Source organism: Raphanus sativus, chromosome 4 (assembly GCF_000801105.2).
Source record: "Raphanus sativus cultivar WK10039 chromosome 4, ASM80110v3, whole genome shotgun sequence".
Lineage (NCBI taxonomy): Eukaryota > Viridiplantae > Streptophyta > Magnoliopsida > Brassicales > Brassicaceae > Raphanus > Raphanus sativus.
Genome location: NC_079514.1, coordinates 37,210,421 through 37,229,177, shown reverse-complemented (window position 1 = coordinate 37,229,177; position 18,757 = coordinate 37,210,421). Strand labels below are relative to the sequence as shown.

At 34.2% G+C, this 18,757-nt stretch overlaps 1 protein-coding gene across 1 annotated transcript; it reads left to right on the top strand.

The window, feature by feature from the left end:
- The first annotated feature begins 6,986 nt into the window (after positions 1 to 6,986).
- Positions 6,987 to 11,584, top strand: LOC108848572 (uncharacterized). The gene is made up of 18 exons (XM_018621965.2): positions 6,987 to 7,421; positions 7,585 to 7,659; positions 7,951 to 8,101; positions 8,236 to 8,304; positions 8,422 to 8,594; positions 8,860 to 8,997; positions 9,089 to 9,214; positions 9,334 to 9,432; positions 9,592 to 9,712; positions 9,802 to 9,865; positions 9,964 to 10,143; positions 10,244 to 10,317; positions 10,413 to 10,462; positions 10,633 to 10,719; positions 10,808 to 10,858; positions 10,952 to 11,035; positions 11,148 to 11,198; positions 11,297 to 11,584. Exons 1-18 carry the CDS (start codon positions 7,074 to 7,076, stop codon positions 11,378 to 11,380), a joined length of 2,025 nt encoding a protein of 674 aa, XP_018477467.2. The 5' UTR covers positions 6,987 to 7,073; the 3' UTR covers positions 11,381 to 11,584.
- The last annotated feature ends 7,173 nt before the right edge of the window (positions 11,585 to 18,757 follow it).

The window sequence follows — 18,757 nt, the reverse complement described above, 5'->3', positions numbered from 1 at the left end:
ACTTCATCTCACGCTTCGAACAATATTTTGTTTGCATATTCCACTTTGAAGTTATACGTAGTACAACGTGTAATGGGACTCTTCTCAAGCTGAGAGGAAAAGTTTCATGGGCCGGATGCTTATATAAAATAGTTCTTAAGGTTTGTCTTGTTTTATTGATCACAAACTTGATAGTTCTGTCTCAATCTCGATTCTTTTCATTTTTTTTGCGTACAATTCATTTCATTTCTTATCCAAATTCACAACATCAAATAAATGCGAATAAATAACGTACACATATTGGAGTTTTGTGAATGTACTGTACATGTTAACTTCCTTTGTTCCATTAGGTTTTGGGTTTTGTAACTTCTATAAAATAACACGGGACATCAATAACCCGGCCTAGCTTCTTCGTGATAACTGGTAAAGCAAAACCTAAATTCGAGCTCAGCTAATAACCTTAAACGATTTATATACTGCAGTTGAGCACTGAGCAGGGCCAAATCTTAGATTTCAGGTAGGAATAGGCTTTTGGGAACCAGTCGGTTCAGTTTGGATTTATTTAGGTTTTAGATTTTCGAATTTGAAGATTTCAGTCCCATTTGAATATTTATAAATTTTCGATTTAGGTTCAGTTCGAGTTTGGATAACCCGTTTATATTATTTAAAAATTTTAAAGTTCATATATACTTTAATTTTCTCAAAAATATAAAAGTAAAAATAATTTATAACATATAAATATGAATAACATATGCTTAAACTATGAATGTAGATGCTTTTTGTTTACCATCTATTCGAGGAAGATGTATTTTATGGACAGATCATGAAAACAACATGAAATTCACTTGGGACAGGGTTGGTACAGTACGCTTGAAGATTTTGGCGGACTAATGGGAGTAAGGAATGCCAGAGCCAATCTTTCATCTCTTCACTCGGAAATATAGGCGCTCTTGGGCGACATAATGTACGAGAAACTTACATCAGTATCATGTCATTTTTGCAACAAATTACTCTTAATTGGTGAAGATTATTTCGAAATGTATCATGTCATTTTTGCAACAAATTACTCTCACTTGGTGAAGATTATTTCGAAACCATAAGAATGATCTATCTTCCCAAGTTATCTAGAAGACATCAAGCTCCTTAGGAGGAATTCCAACCACTCAGAGCTCAATTATGTACCAAGAAAGGAGAATACTAGGGTGTTCAGTTCTCACACGTAGTGCTTGGAAACAACCATCGTTTTTCTTTCATACGGATGTAGATTTACTAGTTTGCTTTGCAGAGTCGTCATGAGTCTATGTTGATCACATAAACAAAAAAAAACATATGTCAAAATACCTAAATTTAACACTAAAAGTTGGTTTGACTTGCATATTTAGATGGATAACCAATAAATATTTTAAGTTTTTTTTTGTGTTTTGAGTATTTTTAGCTAGTTTAGTTATTTACTTTTGACTATTTGAATTTATTTTCAAGCATTTTGGATAATTTTAAAAAATCTTATATCTTTTGATATTTTTGGATATTAAATCTAAAAATAACTAATATATTTAAGTATATCAATCTGATTTGGATATATTCGGATATCCATAATATTTTGGTTCGGATCCGATTCAGTTCTGGTTTTTTAGATATTTAAACAGTTTCGGTTAAGGTTCGGTATTACTTTTCCGAATTGGATTTAGTTCAGTTCTTCGTATTCAGATCTTATATTCATCCCTAATTTCAGAAGTCTAAAACATTTTTTAAAGAATTTTGATAAAAGGTTTTTATAATTTAGGGGCTCTTTGTCAACCAAACTATTATATTATAAAAAAAGTTTAGGCAATTGCATCCAGAGCTAAGCGTAACAGTAACAAAATAATAATTGTAGGGATCTTTGACGGTTTAATAAATACCATACAACAAAACAACATAACAAGAGATAATTAATAAAGTTAATTTGAGATATTTGCTTATAAACAGGAGAACCGTGGGAAATCATCAGATGCATTCTAAATAGGTTTTTTTTTTGAAACTAAATAGGTTACTACTACGAATATGAAATAGTCGGAATCAGCACTGATTAAACCAAACAAAAAAGTTTGAAAAGAGGTGGAACGAGCAAGAGCAGTCTAACTCCGTCAAAGCTCCCCGAAGAGACTAAGTAAATTTCCACAGAAACAAAAAAATATAAGGGTTTTGAATTTGATGCTGACGAAACAAAATGGACGGACCTTGAAACCGAATAGTACTAGTGACAAAAATAGAGCTACTACCAACTCTACTGACCTGTGATGGCTAGACAATTAGTGACCTTGAATTAAGCATAATATAATTTATGGGTATTTATCTATGTAAAATCCTTTCAAAAAAATTGGGGATTTAGATAAATGTTTCATCCGGCTATTTTCAGATTCAGTTATCACAATAAGTCATATATGATATATACTGGATATCCTTTATATGATTAAGTGGTTGCCGCGTACACGTCCAATCTTGAAGTACGAAACAGAAGGTACGAAAACAAGGAAAAAACGATTGAAAGAAGTTTGAAAGAGATCAGTTGCTCAAAAAAAAAAGTTTTAGGAGCAGTACATTGAAGTTGTGAGAGTTAGTGACGTTTCATAAATTGACTTTCATTTGTGAATTACTTTTTGAGGGAGCTAGTAATGTCAGTCTTTATCTCTTGCTCACTATGTTTATTTGCGCGCATGATAATCAAACGACGAATCACAGAAAAAATATGTTACGTATAAGCCCTTTTAAGATTATATTTTCTATTTTATTTTTGCGGGATAACGTCCATAAGGAAAAAATCAGAGCCATACTCCCCACCCAAGATTTTGTCGTCATGATTTTATTATACCAACTTGCAAAGATGTTTCCGTCATCCTGATCCCTCATAACTTTTTTCACTTTAATCTCAACACCTCTCACTCGCAAGCACATTTCTTATCTAACTAACGTCCAATGTTGTGGAACATCTCGTGCCGGCTTACTACGAGGGTGATTAGTGCAGCCGTCCCAATTTCACTCCAAATTTTAATTTAAAAGGATTTTTGATTTTTTTTTATTAATATACAATATCAGTGTTAAGCAAAATTCCACATTAGAATTTATACAAATAATGTTTAGTATATATGAATGTCCAACTCTGATTAATACGTTTTGGAAAGGAGCACAAAATCAAATTCATGCGGACTTTGTATTCGGATCTAAAATGAATAATATCGTATTAATTCTTCGCGAAAACAGTTGGACATGAAATTGTAAAAACCCAACAATCAAATTTATACTTAGAGCATCTCCAATCTCACTGCAAAATAGAGCGAAGAATACAGTTATGAACAAACAAAAAGATCGATATGGAATAATGTTTTTTTTTGTTTGTTCATGACTGCATTCTTCACTCTATTTTATAGTAAATTTTGCATTGAGGTTGGAAATGCTCTTAGACACTACTATAAGATGCCATATTATTATTATAATTTAAATAAACAATATCACATAATTTTTTATTAATTATTCTAGTAATAGTTAATTATGTTAAATTAATAATTCCAAAAATCCTAATAATATTTGAGCCGGTCCTGATGTTTAAATTTTTTCCAAATTTTTAAATACTTTGTCTTACTAAAACTCTCCTGATTTTAAAAAAGTTCTTCACGGTTGATTTGTGGTTAAGTGGTATATAAGTTCCAAATATGCTTATCAAATTATTTCCAAATATAATTAGGAGTGATCCAAAAGTTGTTTTTACCCCGCCGATAGTAAATAACTACAAAAAATACCAGGATAACAAATAATTCCAGAAAAGAGTATTCATGAAAGAAAGATATAGTTTCGAACATGGACGCAGGGTGTTATTAAGCAAATATTTAACCAGGTTTATTTGACACTTGATCTCTCATTAAATAAAGACTTGTGAGCTGTGTCTTTCCTTAAATAAAGACTTTTCATGTAAATTACATTTTTTTGATCAAATTATGTAAATTACATTATATCTTCGTAATATATTAAGAAAATAATCATGTACAACTTTACGGTCAAAGTGAGGTGCAGCCGAATAAAATAATCTTATACAAGAAGCAGAGAGGGTAGAGTAAAGTTTATATCTTTGTCAATATTTGCTATAATATTATTATTATTATTTTGTCACGAAGCTATAATATTATTAAAAGTAAACTTTCGGCATTTTTATCCAAAATATGGAGGTACCTTTGTCTACTAATGGTCGACGAGTTACCATCTTAAGCACTAGACTTATAATTTTATGATCATTGACTCTACTCCATTACTTAAGGGGCCCTTTAAGATTTGATGTCAATTGGTGATTTAATTGCCATTGTATATTAGATATGACATAATCAACCATTATAGCGGGGAAAACAGTTTAAACATTATAGTACTACGTTGTTTGATAGCTTTCCTATATAGTATTTGTAAGCTTTTGGGATGAGAGAAAAAAAAGGATTCCGTACAGGAAAAGGAAAAAGGAACTCGCACCTGCCAATATAAATATATTTCGGGTATAAATATTAAAACTCTAATATATATATGTTACTATTGATTTATAAATAAACGTGTTGCAATCTACTATTAAATGTGGAAGGAAAAGAAAACAAATAATTACATATTTACGATATACTAGGAAAAAAACTATAAAGCTTTATAGGTTATAAAGCGACTGAACTTTGTTTTTTGTAACATAAATACATTGTCAGTCACTTTTTCACAAAATAAATTTGCTCATTATAACATACACACATAAAAAAATTGGTCCTTATAACGTAGTGGAATAATTCTTGACTCGCTTTTTAACAAAAAAAAAGAAAGAAGAAGAACTCACAGCTCTATGTAAAAAAATGATCTGTCATTTATTTATTTATATTAGTTATAAAAAATATCTTACATACAATATTTAAGTTTATCACAAAGCCGCCATAAAAGTTTTTAAAATCATTGAGATTAAATCATTGTTCTTTAAAATCTAAAATAAAAAAGGTTTTAAAATAGATTTTTGACATTTTATTAATTAATAAAGAAAATTGTAAATTTTAGAAATACTAGTTTATATATATATATATATATATATATTAAAATACGATTCGTTTGAAATTATGGAAAATAATTAATTATATAAAATGATGTATTTATAATAAACTTTAATATATTATTTTGTAAACACATAAAATGCATTTTTACAAACAGAAGAGTCTGTCTTATCTGTTTTCACTTTTTTCCTACAAAGAAAATTTCAGGGGTTTGATTTTCTTCTTCAAATATTACGGTCTATATAAAACCTAGACAACTAATCAAAGATTTGTTTTTGGGTGTTATATATATAGTTAATCTAAAATTATAAATATTATAGTACTATTCCTTTGGCATATCTTTTTAAAGATCTGTAAAAATTAACTATATATAAATGAAATCTATTAAAATACCATTAAAGGAGGTCATCAATAGTTTACTGCTCAAATTCTAAAGAGAAACACTGTAATTACAGCTTTGTTAGAAAGTCTAAAAGGAACAATGGACCAAAAAGACAAAAAAAAATTGTAAAGAAAAACTCCTTCCAATGGTTTAAGTGCATTTTTGACTCTACTCCATTTTTTTACTTGTGTTTGAAATAAGAAATGCCTCAAATTTATTTTATTTCCCATTTCGTTAGATAGTAAAAATGAAATTACTCTATAAATAAAGTAATAATTTTTTGTCCACTATTCATCACTCTAAAATATAGTAATAGGGTTAGAGTAACATTCAACTCTATAATGCAATTACTCTATTAAGAAATTAGTCCATTCTGAAGTTAAAAATTAATGATCTAAGTACACGGTGGTTCTTTTTGGTCTCAAAAGAAAGAAAAAAAACAGTTCCTTTTGGTCAAAGTAAAATAAGTTAGGAATTTCTGTATGGCTGCTAAAATAGGCTGAAGGAAAAGTATTGACTTATCGCCAATGAATTTTACAAATGCTGAAAGTATTTTTGTGGATCATGTTGTGGGCAACAGAAAGTATGCCTACTCATCAAGTTAACAAGATCATCTTTGCATCAGAAGTTGCACACATAGTGGGAGCGCCATCCTTGAAGCATCAAAAGCTTCGTTGAGGCCACACATTTTTTGAGGACTTGCTCGCTCACTCTATATCATATTATGTCTGCTAAGACTATGGACTAGGAAAAGCGGATTTTTTTAATCTGGAGCAATTAGAGCTTTTTGCTTAAGGAGCCGGAATATCTGAAATCTAAGACTCTGGACCTTGGTACTAAAACCCAAATGTATAGTCTTTATAAGTTGAGAGACTTTATAACTATGGTGCTATATCATCCAAAAGATGAAGAAGAAACTTCATATTTTTCAAGTGGGTTTAATCCTTCAATATCTTTCCAAGATAAAAATATATTAGAATAGACACCAAAATTATTTTGCATTCCGAATAAAACATTATCCCTATGAAATTTCTGAATACAAATTACAGCTGAGGATCGTCTACTACCAAAGAAACATGAACCTACTGCTAATGTCCTTAGAATATTAAGATCGGAAGAAAAAAAAATAAAATAAAGTCACTAGTAAAAATTTAAACAACAATCACATGGGTGTAGTCGGTCTCGTCTCAGTGTTTTTAAAGAATCTGGATTCGAATCTGCACCAACTCAGTTTTATCCATTCTGTGGTTATGCGACATGGATATTCTCCTTACGAGCAATAGATTTTGATTGGCGTCGTGGATATCTAATTCTCAATTCGATCCGCCGGATACTCCGAATTATTGAAAAAAAATTTAAACAACATAAATAATCAAATAAGAGGGAAATATTACAGATCTTATACAAAAGAGGGCCGAAAGGCCCAAGAAGTTCAAGGCACAGGGGGGCTCTGTTAACCAGTTGACGGAATCACTCCAGTGATGGGGTGTAGTAGATCCAACTGCAAAATATAGGGAAAATAGTGAAAAACCAAAATACTTCGTATCTTACTTTGCAAAATAACGAAGAAAAAAAAACACAAAACCCTTTGTCTTCGTCACCTAAAGATTTTTCAGATCTCGTAAAACCCTATCACTCTTCTTCAACACACATTTCGTGGGAAGCAGACAGACATGGCGGGTCCTCTGCTTCGATCTCTCTGGTCAAACACCACTCGAAGATCCTTCTCCTCCTCCTCCTCCTCTCAATCTTCCCATCTCAAATCCAGATTCTCCCTCTCCTCCTTCCGCTCCTTCTCCGCCGCCACCGCTTCCACGGCCGCCTCCGCCGGAGCTCCCAGCAGCAGCAGCTCGCTGGATCCTAATCGTCTCCGTAACGTGGCCGTGATAGCTCATGTCGATCACGGGAAGACGACGCTCATGGACCGGATTCTACGTCAGTGCGGAGCCGATATCCCGCACGAGCGTGCCATGGATTCGATCAACCTCGAGAGGGAGCGAGGGATCACCATTTCTTCAAAGGTATCGCCTTTCGTTGAACTTATCAGATTCCCTTTTGAAACCCACTAACAAAGTCGAAGACTTTGAGTCATTTGTGTCCGTTTTCTACTTCTTTTGTCTGTTGTTATTACCGTGGAACATAACAGTTGGATTTTTTTTTTAATGTGATTTTTTTTTCCGACAGGTGACATCCGTGTTTTGGAAGGACAATGAACTTAACATGGTTGACACACCTGGTCACGCTGATTTTGGTGGGGAGGTATGTGACTGTTCCCTGATATTAAAAAAAAGGTTTACTTTTTTTAGATTATTATTGATTCTCATCATGCTCTGTTAGAGTTGCTTGTTCACTGAAAAAATACAATAGAAATTGTATAATTGTTGGAAAGTTTAGGCTTTTATATATCCCTAGGATTAAGTTACTAGCTGCCTAGCTGGCATATGATCTCATTTACTTTGTGCTAATTGGACAATCCAGCATTAGCACATTCTGTTTGAGTAGTATATATATTTGTACAACCTTTGTGACTATGGTGTATTTGAAATGTAGGTCGAACGAGTTGTTGGCATGGTTGAAGGAGCTATATTAGTTGTGGATGCTGGAGAAGGCCCTCTTGCACAGACGAAGTTTGTTCTTGCTAAGGCTTTGAAGTATGGGCTACGCCCTATTCTTCTCTTAAACAAGGTTGATAGACCTTCAGGTATGTACTTCATTCACTTACCTCTTTTTTTTTGTTTTTTTTTTGTGAAACACTGTGTGTGAAGTGTTTCTTACCTTTTTTTTTTTTTAATGTTTTACTTGGAATGCTTTCCTACTCCTTTTTTCCGCTGCCAGTATCAGAAGAGAGGTGTGATGAAGTGGAGAGTTTGGTGTTTGATCTTTTTGCAAATCTTGGTGCTACAGGTAATATATATATATATATATATATATATCAGTAGAATATATTTGTTATGATTTACTTAAATGATACTAGCATTTTTTTTGCTTAATTAATATTTTGTGTCTTCTCTGCTTTATTAGAGGAACAACTAGATTTTCCAGTGCTCTATGCCTCAGCAAAGGAAGGATGGGCATCTTCTACCTTCACCAAAGAACCTCCTGCAGATGGGAAGAATATGTCACAGTTGCTTGATGCTGTAGTTAAATATGTTCCCCCACCAAAAGCAAACCTTGATGAGCCATTTCTAATGCTGGTAATTTTAACTCTCCAGCTGATGAATTTTTTAACTTGGGTTGCTAATTTTGCAACCTCTTTTACGTTTTCTTTTTATTGTCTTATAGTATGAAATAGCTGATCATTAAATGTGTTTCCTAACCGTGGCCTAGGTAGACTAGCACTGTTCACATGATTTTCAAATGTTTGTACTTTGTAACTCTTGTCTGGGGGGGTTAGAACGTCTGAACTTTTTAAGCCTTTGGCAATGAAATTTTACTAGCATTTTCACTTCTGACTTGCAGGTTTCAATGATGGAGAAGGACTACTATCTCGGACGTATTTTAACTGGAAGAGTATCTTCTGGAGTTGTTCGTGTAGGGGACAAAATTAGTGGACTACGCCAAACCGAGACCGGCTCTGAGAAAATAGAAGAAGCAAAGGTTTGTCTGTATATTACTTTTATTGTTGGTCAGCCGTGTTTGTAAACAGCAGTGTTTCATCTAAGCAGATACAAAAACATCTTTCTAATAGGTTGTGAAGCTAATGAAAAAGAAAGGTACGACCGTAGTTTCAATTGACGCTGCTGGAGCTGGTGATATCATCTGTATGGCTGGTCTGACAGCTCCATCAATTGGTCACACGGTGGCTAGTGTTGAGGTAATATCTATATAGACTACTTCCCTACTGAAATTCTTTTAGTTAATAATAATAAGTGAAATTCCCTATTTGAAAATTTAGGCAGCTTGAACTTAACTCAATTTTTCTTCTTCTTACAGGTCACAACTGCGCTCCCTGCTGTTGAACTGGACCCACCAACAATTTCTATGACGTTTGGTGTCAACGACTCTCCTCTGGCTGGTCGGGATGGCACCCAAGTATGTTTTAATTTGAGCAATAAGACGTAGCCCTAGCCATTGTACTCTGATATGTTGCTAGTATTCTTAGTTGCTTTGTCCCCCCACACTAAGCAATATATGAAGTAATGTTATGTGTTTCGGCATGTTGATAGGCGTTTGCTAATATGCATGATGCAGTTAACTGGAGGGAAAATTGGGGACCGGCTATTGGCAGAGGCTGAAACAAATCTCGCCATTAACGTTATCCCAGGCTTGTCAGAGTCATTTGAAGTCCAAGGGAGAGGAGAACTTCAACTTGGTCTGTACTTTTTCATTTTGTGTTCACTGATTCTTTCTTCACCAGTGAAAAGGGAAATAAACGTTATCTCTCTCGTGTCTAACAAACAGGTATCTTGATTGAGAATATGAGACGTGAAGGTTTTGAGCTCTCGGTCTCACCACCTAAAGTCATGTGAGTTTTCATTTATTTCGTTTTGTGTTGCATTAAGTTTCACCACAACTTCTTCTGATTAATGTTTTCTGATCGTTTCTACTATATCTGATTTTAAGGTACAAAACTGAAAATAAACAAAAACTTGAACCAATCGAAGAGGTGATTATTGAGATTAATGAAGAGCACGTAGGATTAGTGATGGAAGCTCTATCACATAGACGCGCTGAAGTTACGGACATGGGTCCTGTCCCTGGAAATGATGGTAGGACGAGACTGTCATTAACTTGTCCTTCAAGGTTGGTTTAGTAACTTTTCAGTTACATTCATAAAACTTATACTCAATCAGTCATATACCTTTTGAAGAATTTAACCAAGTGATACTTTGCGTTGTGCCAGAGGTTTGGTTGGGTACAGATGTGTGTTTAGCAGTGACACCCGTGGAACTGGATTCATGCACCGTGCTTTCCTAAGTATGCAGCTTCTCTGCTCGCAGTTTATTATTCTTTACGAACAATCAATTCAGTTAAGCATCAATTAATAACGATTTTATTATAAACTTTTGCAGAATATGAAAAGTACCGAGGTCCACTTGGCAATGTTAGGAAAGGAGTATTGGTACGTTTATGCATACCTTTTTCCAGTGTCTGGCTCTAATTAGTGGATACTCTTTCCGTTTCTTGATACATAGCTATGAGGCTTGTTGTCTTATGGTTGATTGTTGAATAAGAGAGAGAGATCCTTTGTGTAGTTATAAATGAAATTTATTATTATTGTTGATGGAACAGGTTTCAATGGGATATGGAACCATTACATCTCATTCACTGATGGGTTTGGAAGCTCGTGGAACTCTTTTTGTGTCTCCAGGGCTGGACGTGAGAACCTTCTTTATTGCTTTAGTTGTTCCTAGTTTAGAACATTTATTGCTAAATGCTCCATCTTATGTTTCTGTCTTTGTAACAGTCATACGACGGCATGATCATCGGTGAGCATTCACGAGATACTGATCTTGATGTAAGTTGGGTTCGACTCACCACCTCTCTTTTGTACTTAAAAATCTTCAATAAATTGACCGTAGGGGCTCAATTGCGTTTTGCACACTTACAGGTTAACCCGGTTAAGGCCAAAGAGCTTACCAACATTCGGTCTGCTAACAAAGACGAAAATGTGAAGCTGTCTCCACCTCGCCTCGTATGTACCCCCTTTTCTCACAACATCTATAGAGACATTTCTTGGTGACTAAACTTTGTGTTGTGATTCTACTTGTATTTTGAGACATACTTTTGAATTTGTTTCGATTCAGATGACACTTGAGGAAGCTATAGGATACGTTGCCTCAGATGAACTTATTGAGGTAAACATTGTTCATCACCAATCATGAACCATGGAGAATGTTTTGTTTTTGTGGGCTTCTTATGCATATGTATTGTTTATTTTGTTCAATGTGTTCAGGTCACTCCAAAGAGGATTCGGTTGAGGAAGAGATGTCTAGACGTTACCAAGCGTAAATCCCAGAGCAAACGAGCCAAAGATTAACCCTTCCAACAACACTTGTTTTGAATATGTACGACGAGTACGAGGAACATTCAGATTATATAGATTCGTAACTTATACGCAAGAAGATGTATTCTTGTATTGAATAACAAAGAAAGAAGAATATAAGATCCATCACCATGTTGTTTTGCATTGTGAACCAGCGGATTTATCGTTATAAAGAGTTTTGTGGGTGGCTTTTAACGATCTTCAGGTCTTAGTTATATCTTCTATGTGCAAGTGTTCTTCACTTATGCTTAGCACTCTAGTATTTGGATCTGTTTCATTTACGCTAAGACGTTTATTAAAAAGAATTAAGCATTTCTAAAGGGAAAAAGAACTACATTATTTGGTTCGAGATAGAAAAATCTTAGAGGAATACTTTTTAATACCCACGAAATCAACTTCTATTTGAGTTTAGTGATTAAGGATTTGATTTAGCGTTTACGATTTAATATGGAGACTAATTTAGTATTTTTTATCAATTAATATTCTGTTTGTATTTAAAAGATTAATATTCTAGATTTTGTTTTTGTATTTGAAACTATAACATAAATTTAAATGGAAAATATAATGGGTTGAACTTTGTTGGGAACCAAACAAAATTTTAAATTAGTTAAACGTAATTTTGGAAAGTAATAGAATAAAAGTAAATTTTAAACTAGTTAATCATAATTTTTTCAAAGACAGAGAGCAAATTCTATTTTGAGTACTATCTATGACAGAAACTAAAAAAAATAATACTTAGATTTGTCCAAAAACTTTTGAAAAATTGGCTATTTGGTGGACAAAAAAGAAAACTTAGAAAACTGAATGAGTCCAACAACAATTCTTCCTTTTTTCTTTTCCAAAAACATTGCGTTGATTTATTCCCCAGAGAATATAGGAGTAAACCTGGGGACTTGATTGAGAGTTATGTCTCCTCGTTTCCAAGTGCTTGGAACACTAAGAAAGTAGGGGTTTCTCTTTAGAAAGAATTACACTCAAAGGCAGTTTTAAGTTTTTTATATCATAATAAGACAGTTTATGCTACAAACACACTTTTTTCTAACTTCAACACATATCGTTCAACTTTTCAAGTTGAAACATAACTATACTGTGAGTGGTAGGACCCACTTTCATCTCTCTATTATCTTCTGCATCAACTTTCGTCTCTTTTTCTTATCTTATCTTTTTTTCTGAGAAAATTTTTCATCTTCTTTATTTTATCTTTGGCTTTCAATTTTTTTTTCAAAAAATAATCTTTGCAAAATTCAGATTAAATTAAAAATACATTTCATAATTACTGATTTATCATCACAAACCATAAATTTTCTTTCTCCTACACAAATCTTCTCTTCTGCAGTATATCAAATCCGATGGGAAGCCTCAACGTCGTGCCCTCAGCCTCTCCTCTATGGTGTCCCAAGAGGTGTTCGTGGTTATATCATATCAGCCCCTCTTCGTGCCTTTGGTAGATCGTAAAGGGAAGCCACCGCTGCATTGGAGATTAGGTCGCCATTGTTGAACCTTGAAAAAAAAATTATTTAATTTTCATATGTGGTCTTTGTAATTTTAAATATTTTTACTATTACCCTAAAACTTTTAGATTTGCAAATAAGTCTTCTTCAGTTAACCTAAAATTTCTAAATTTGCGTTTTAGACCCTATAAGATGAAATGAAAAATAAATGTATCAAAACTTCTAAATACATCTTTTTAGCAAGTATACTCAAAATCATTAAAATTATTAAATATCATAATTTGATATATGTAAAAATGAATCAGTGTACATGTATCATTACGTATAATATTGTACACGTGGACAATAGAATATATGTGTACACGTTGACAATATTTGACACCCTGAGTACCTTTCAAGTATCATTCAAAATGTGATTTTGGGTTTTTAACCAAATAATGTGATTTGAGGTTTTAGTGGAATAACATAATTGTACGGTACATTGTTTTAATGATATACAATGTACACAAATGAAAATGTGCACATAAACACATATAAACATGTACACATGTACAGATCTTCGAATGATGTACAGTGTACATGTATCATCTTCGAATGATGTACAGTGTACAATGTACATGTATTATTTCGTATAATATTGTACATGTGGACTGTATAATATATGTGTACACATTGACAATATTTGACACACTGTGTACCTATCAAGTATCATTCCACTTAAACTGGTATTGCGCTAAGTTAGAAGATCTACATGTTTAATGTTTATGTATACGAACTCCGGTACATGTGGAACGAACTCTCGTGTACATGTGGATGTAGAGCTCTCGTGTACATGTGGATGTCGAACTTCAGTGTACATGTGGACATAGAACTATCATGTACATGTGGACATAAAACTATGATGTACATGTAAATATTTAATTTTGGTATACATGTGGATAGTGTACTCCAATGTTTTAAGATGTATAGTTTACATGTATATGTATTTTGATACATGTATAGTTTCATACATGTAAAAACATTGATACATTGATAGCTTGATCTTAAATGGATATTTTGGTACTCTGACAAATATGGTGTACATACCTTGATACTCTGACATATATGGTGTACATATGCACAATGTTTTAACAGTGTAAGTGTATAAGTAAATGTCTAATTGAATGTTGTACCATGGTAGAATATACATGTAAATATTAGTAAACAAGTGTACATGTTGCTAAGTTTATTATTGAGCTACTTGTATTCATAAGAGTGTACATGTGGACACTATTAATAAAGTGTACATATGTACACTATGTATTCAAATGTACACTAGTGCTCAATATTCTACATTTACATCATTTTACTTGTACATGGTACAAGCTGCCAAGCTGGGTGATATCTCATAATTTTAATGAGGTTTAGAATTTATTATTTGTTCATTTGAATGTACACGTGTATATGTTAAAAAGCGTACACAAGATAACATGTGTACATTAAATAAGTTGTACATCAACATCGGAGATATACCTTCACTAATCTCAAAAGATAGATCGAATGATGGAGAAAAAAATTTCATAAAAAAAACTGAAAATTTGATAGTTTGAGACAAATTAATAATAACCTAACAAATAAAAGACCATATACAAAAATGTAAGAAAACTCCATTGTTGTCTAAGCTTCACCGTATAACACTGTAATAGATTCCGACCATCACAGCCATGCTTCCCCGTCCTTATACTTACAAAGACAAATCTCTCTCTTTAACATGTACATGCGTACACTAACATTATGTACACATCCACGTGGTCGCCTAATGTATTCGTGTACACGAACAAATGTACATATACAATTTATGTACACATCGCATCCATGTGGTCATCCAATGTACTCGTGTACACTAACATTATGTACACATCCACGTCATCTAATTTTTTTAAAAATGTTTTTTAGTTAGGAGCAATTTCGTAATAATTTCATCTTCTTCATATGAGGGTTTTCTGTGTTTCCTGCAAATATATTTCATAGCCACCATTGATTTTTAGGATATAATCTTCATTATTTTTTGCTTTTTTACTTCCAAAACTTACAAATATTATATAGATTAACCGACTAGAGTCCAAAATAAATAAAAAAAGGCAAAAAAAAATTGTAATTTTCGAGTTGGGACAGATTATATCCAAATCGCCATAGCTCTTCTACACCAAATGTTTACCCCGGGTTCCCCAATCGTCTGTATTGTGATGCCACCGCATTTTTTGTCGGCTTGGTTGAAATTCCGATAGCCATTAAAATCTTTGTTTTCCATATTTTATTTTGGGATTGAGTTGTTGTATAATGGAAAATTGAAAGCAAAAAAGAACGATGGATTTTTTGCCATTAAAACCAGAATTGATTGATATAGAGAAAGAAGAAACATAAGTTTAATTAAAGTGGGACCCATTTAGTTAGAAGAATAAACGTAAGTTAGCTTATAGTTGCAAAAAACTACCTTAGGAGCAATAAGTGCTCTATTATGTAATAAAAACTCATAAACTGCCCTATAGTGTAAATCACTCTTCTCTTTATCTATATAAACTCTCCAAAGTTTATTAAAATTATTAGGTATCATACACAGTGCCGGCTTAACACCAGGGACAAGTAATGCATTGGCCCTAGGGCCCACTCAAAATCTGGAAAATTTAGTAATATTAAGGGTCTATTTTTCTAATAAATATTATATAATATTGGTTAAAATATAAAATATATGATAAAAAGTTAATAATAAATATATTTTTACTTTATTTTTAAAATAAAAATAGATAGAATCAGTTTATTTGCTTTTAAAATTAAAAATTTACAGTTAATAATATTTAAAACAATTTTTAAAGTAAATTAGTTATAAAATATAGAAAAATTATTGTTTTTTGCCCTAGGGCCTCTGGTGATACTGAGCCGGCCCTGATCATACAGATATGACAAGAAGGTCCAACAAAGATATTTTCGTGCGTGGATTTGCAAAGGCTTTGGAAGAGCAATGGCAAGTCGATGTACGACTAAAGGCAATGGACAGTGATGAGGGTTCAGCTATCTTTGCACACAAACTTATCTTGGTCTAATCTTTAACTTTATCTTGTACCTCTTATTCATCACCATCATTCAACTCTTGTATTAGACAGTGGTTCTTACTTGAAATGCTTATTCACTATCAGCGATTATTTGTGTTGTTGTTGTATTTCGAATTAGACGAGTTCAAAGCTCCACCTCAACCGGTCAGGACAGCATGGGCGTTGGACCCATATCTGAAAAAGAAAATGATCCAAAAACAAAGAAAATACAATTATGTACAATTATGTACGATCCTGCGGGTCAGTCACTTTCGAGCTGAAACATGAAGAGTTAGAGGCTTTAGTTAAGTTCATCTACAGCGACGGCTCTTATCTTTCTCTCCAAGCAGTGAGATGCTTTAGGTCACTCTATGTTGCAGCCGACAAATATGAGATTCCACATCTACGTGATCTATGCAGAAACGAGCTAGTACGATCTCTTAATCTCTCAAATGCTCTTGAAGTCTTGGAGCTCTCTCTGATTCCTCTTGACAATACCCTCCACGGTGCTGCATTCACTTATATCATAAAGAATCTAAAGACGATTGCTAACTCTCTTGAGTTCAAGTTGTTCGCAAACAAGAATACAGATCTTACTATTGAAATAATAAGGGCTTATACTAGGGCTGGACATTAAAACCGTACCCGCGGAACCGAACCGGTACCGACCCGAAAAAACCGGTTCGGTCCGGTTTCGGTTATGAGATAAAAACCGAATGGAGCCATTTCTTTGGTACTCATGGGTAACGGTTCAGTTCGGATTTAAACCGGTATCCAATTGAGTATCCGACATAAACCTCGTGAATAACACTATTCATATTCATTACTCAACACGAGTGTCGAGTTCAGCCGGCGAAGAGACGAAGAACGAAGAGTCTCTACTCTCTACTCTACTTTTTCTTGCCGTTATTTTTCAATCGAAGAGTCTCTGTCTCTCTGCATGCTTGTATCGAGAGTTGCTCTTGATTCTCTATAAATATGGAGAGTGAAGATTGCATGAGTTCATATCAATCGAAAACCTTCTCAAAGGTAAAGTAAACCCTAAGCAAAGTTCTTATTTTCATAGCTTAATCGATTGTTCTAAAGTAGTTTAATAGATTTATAAACTTTAATCGATTGATTGTTCTTAAGCAAAGTTCTTGTTAATACGTTTAATCGATTGATTGTTCTAAATCAATTTTATTTTTTCTCACAGATGGATTCTTCAGCATCGGTTAATCCAAAGAACAATGGGAAAGACAAAGTCACTGATGATCATGAAGAAACACAGGACGAGCTTGTCACTCCCGACTCAAGAGGAAAGAGGAAGACTTTTGGAAGTTCAAGTGGAGCTGCTTTTGAGCCGGCAAAGGAACATAAGATCTTGAGCCCAAGGTCTCGTGTCTGGGAGCATTACACTCGTACTCAAGAAAACCGAGACAGATGCTACTGTCACCACTGCAAGAAGAGTTTTGCTTGTGCTTCAAAGTCTGGTACTTCGAACCTTGGAAAGCATCTGACAACCTGCAAAAGGTACCTGGCGTGGGAAGCTGCACGGAAGAAGAATCAGACAGAACTTGCCGACGATGGAACAGTGAGGGATACAAAGGTTTCTGAAGCTCAAGTCAGAGAGGCAACAAATGAGATGCTCGTGATTGGAGAGATGCCGCTTTCATTTGTTGAAAGTATTGCTTGGAAGCACTTCTGCAACAAAGTAATTGGTCTGAAGCCACACTCTAGGAGGACCGCAACAAGGGATATTGTTGAGTTGTATGTCAAAAGGAAAGCAGCTTTGAAGGCTTGGTTCAAGGCTAATAAGCAACGAGTCTCTCTTACAACTGACATATGGGTTGCTCCAACAACAGGTAATGTCACTGTTTTTTTTTTCAATATGTGAGCTTCTTATATTTTACTAACTTGTTTTTGGAAATGTAGGAGCTTCTTATATGGTGATCACCTTTCACTTTGTGGATGCTTCCTGGCAGCTAAAGAAGTTGATCATCGGTTTCAAGTATATCACAGACCACAAAGGCCAAACCATTGCAACGGTGCTTCTCGAATGTTTGGCTGACTGGGGCATAGAGAAGATATTCTGCATCACAGTTGATAATGCCACAGCAAATACCTCTGTGCTTAGGAAGTTTCAGGCTAGTTTCTCTCTACTTTCACCTGAAGCGTTTGTTCTGAATGGAGAGTTTGTGCATATGAGATGCGCAGCTCATATAATAAACCTGATCGTTAAAGATGGCTTGGCTGAGGTGGATAACAATGTCTCTGCAATTCGTAATGCAGTTGGGTATGTTAGGTCTAGTACGGCTAGATTAAGGTCATTTGAGCTTAGGGTTGACTCGGGAAAGATGACTAGGGGTAGTTTGCCACTGGATGTTAAAAATAGATGGAATTCTACTTACTTGATGCTGTCGAGAGCACTTGAGTTCAGGTTAGCCTTCGACAAGATGGAAGCAGAGGATAGGCTTTACAACGACTATTTCATGGAGTTTGACGGTGGAGCACCACGGGTTGGACCTCCTGCTATGGTTGACTGGCATGCAATTGAGAGGTTGGTAAGGTTTCTGATTATCTTCTACAACTCCACACTGGTAGTGTCTGCCAGCTCTTCTCTGAACTCCTACAAGTGCTATGGCGAGATTGTTACAATCCAGAAGAATCTGATGGGGTTGAGTAATTCTATGGACTCAGAATTGAAGTCGAAGGCTGATGATATGCTTCTGAAGTTTGATAAGTATTGGGCTGGCATGAAGAACATCAATAAGATGTTGATTGTAGCAACCGTTTTCGATCCTAGGAAGAAGATGCAGTTTGCAAAAATGTGTTTTGAGAAGCTCTACGGGAAAGACAGTTCAGATGCTAAG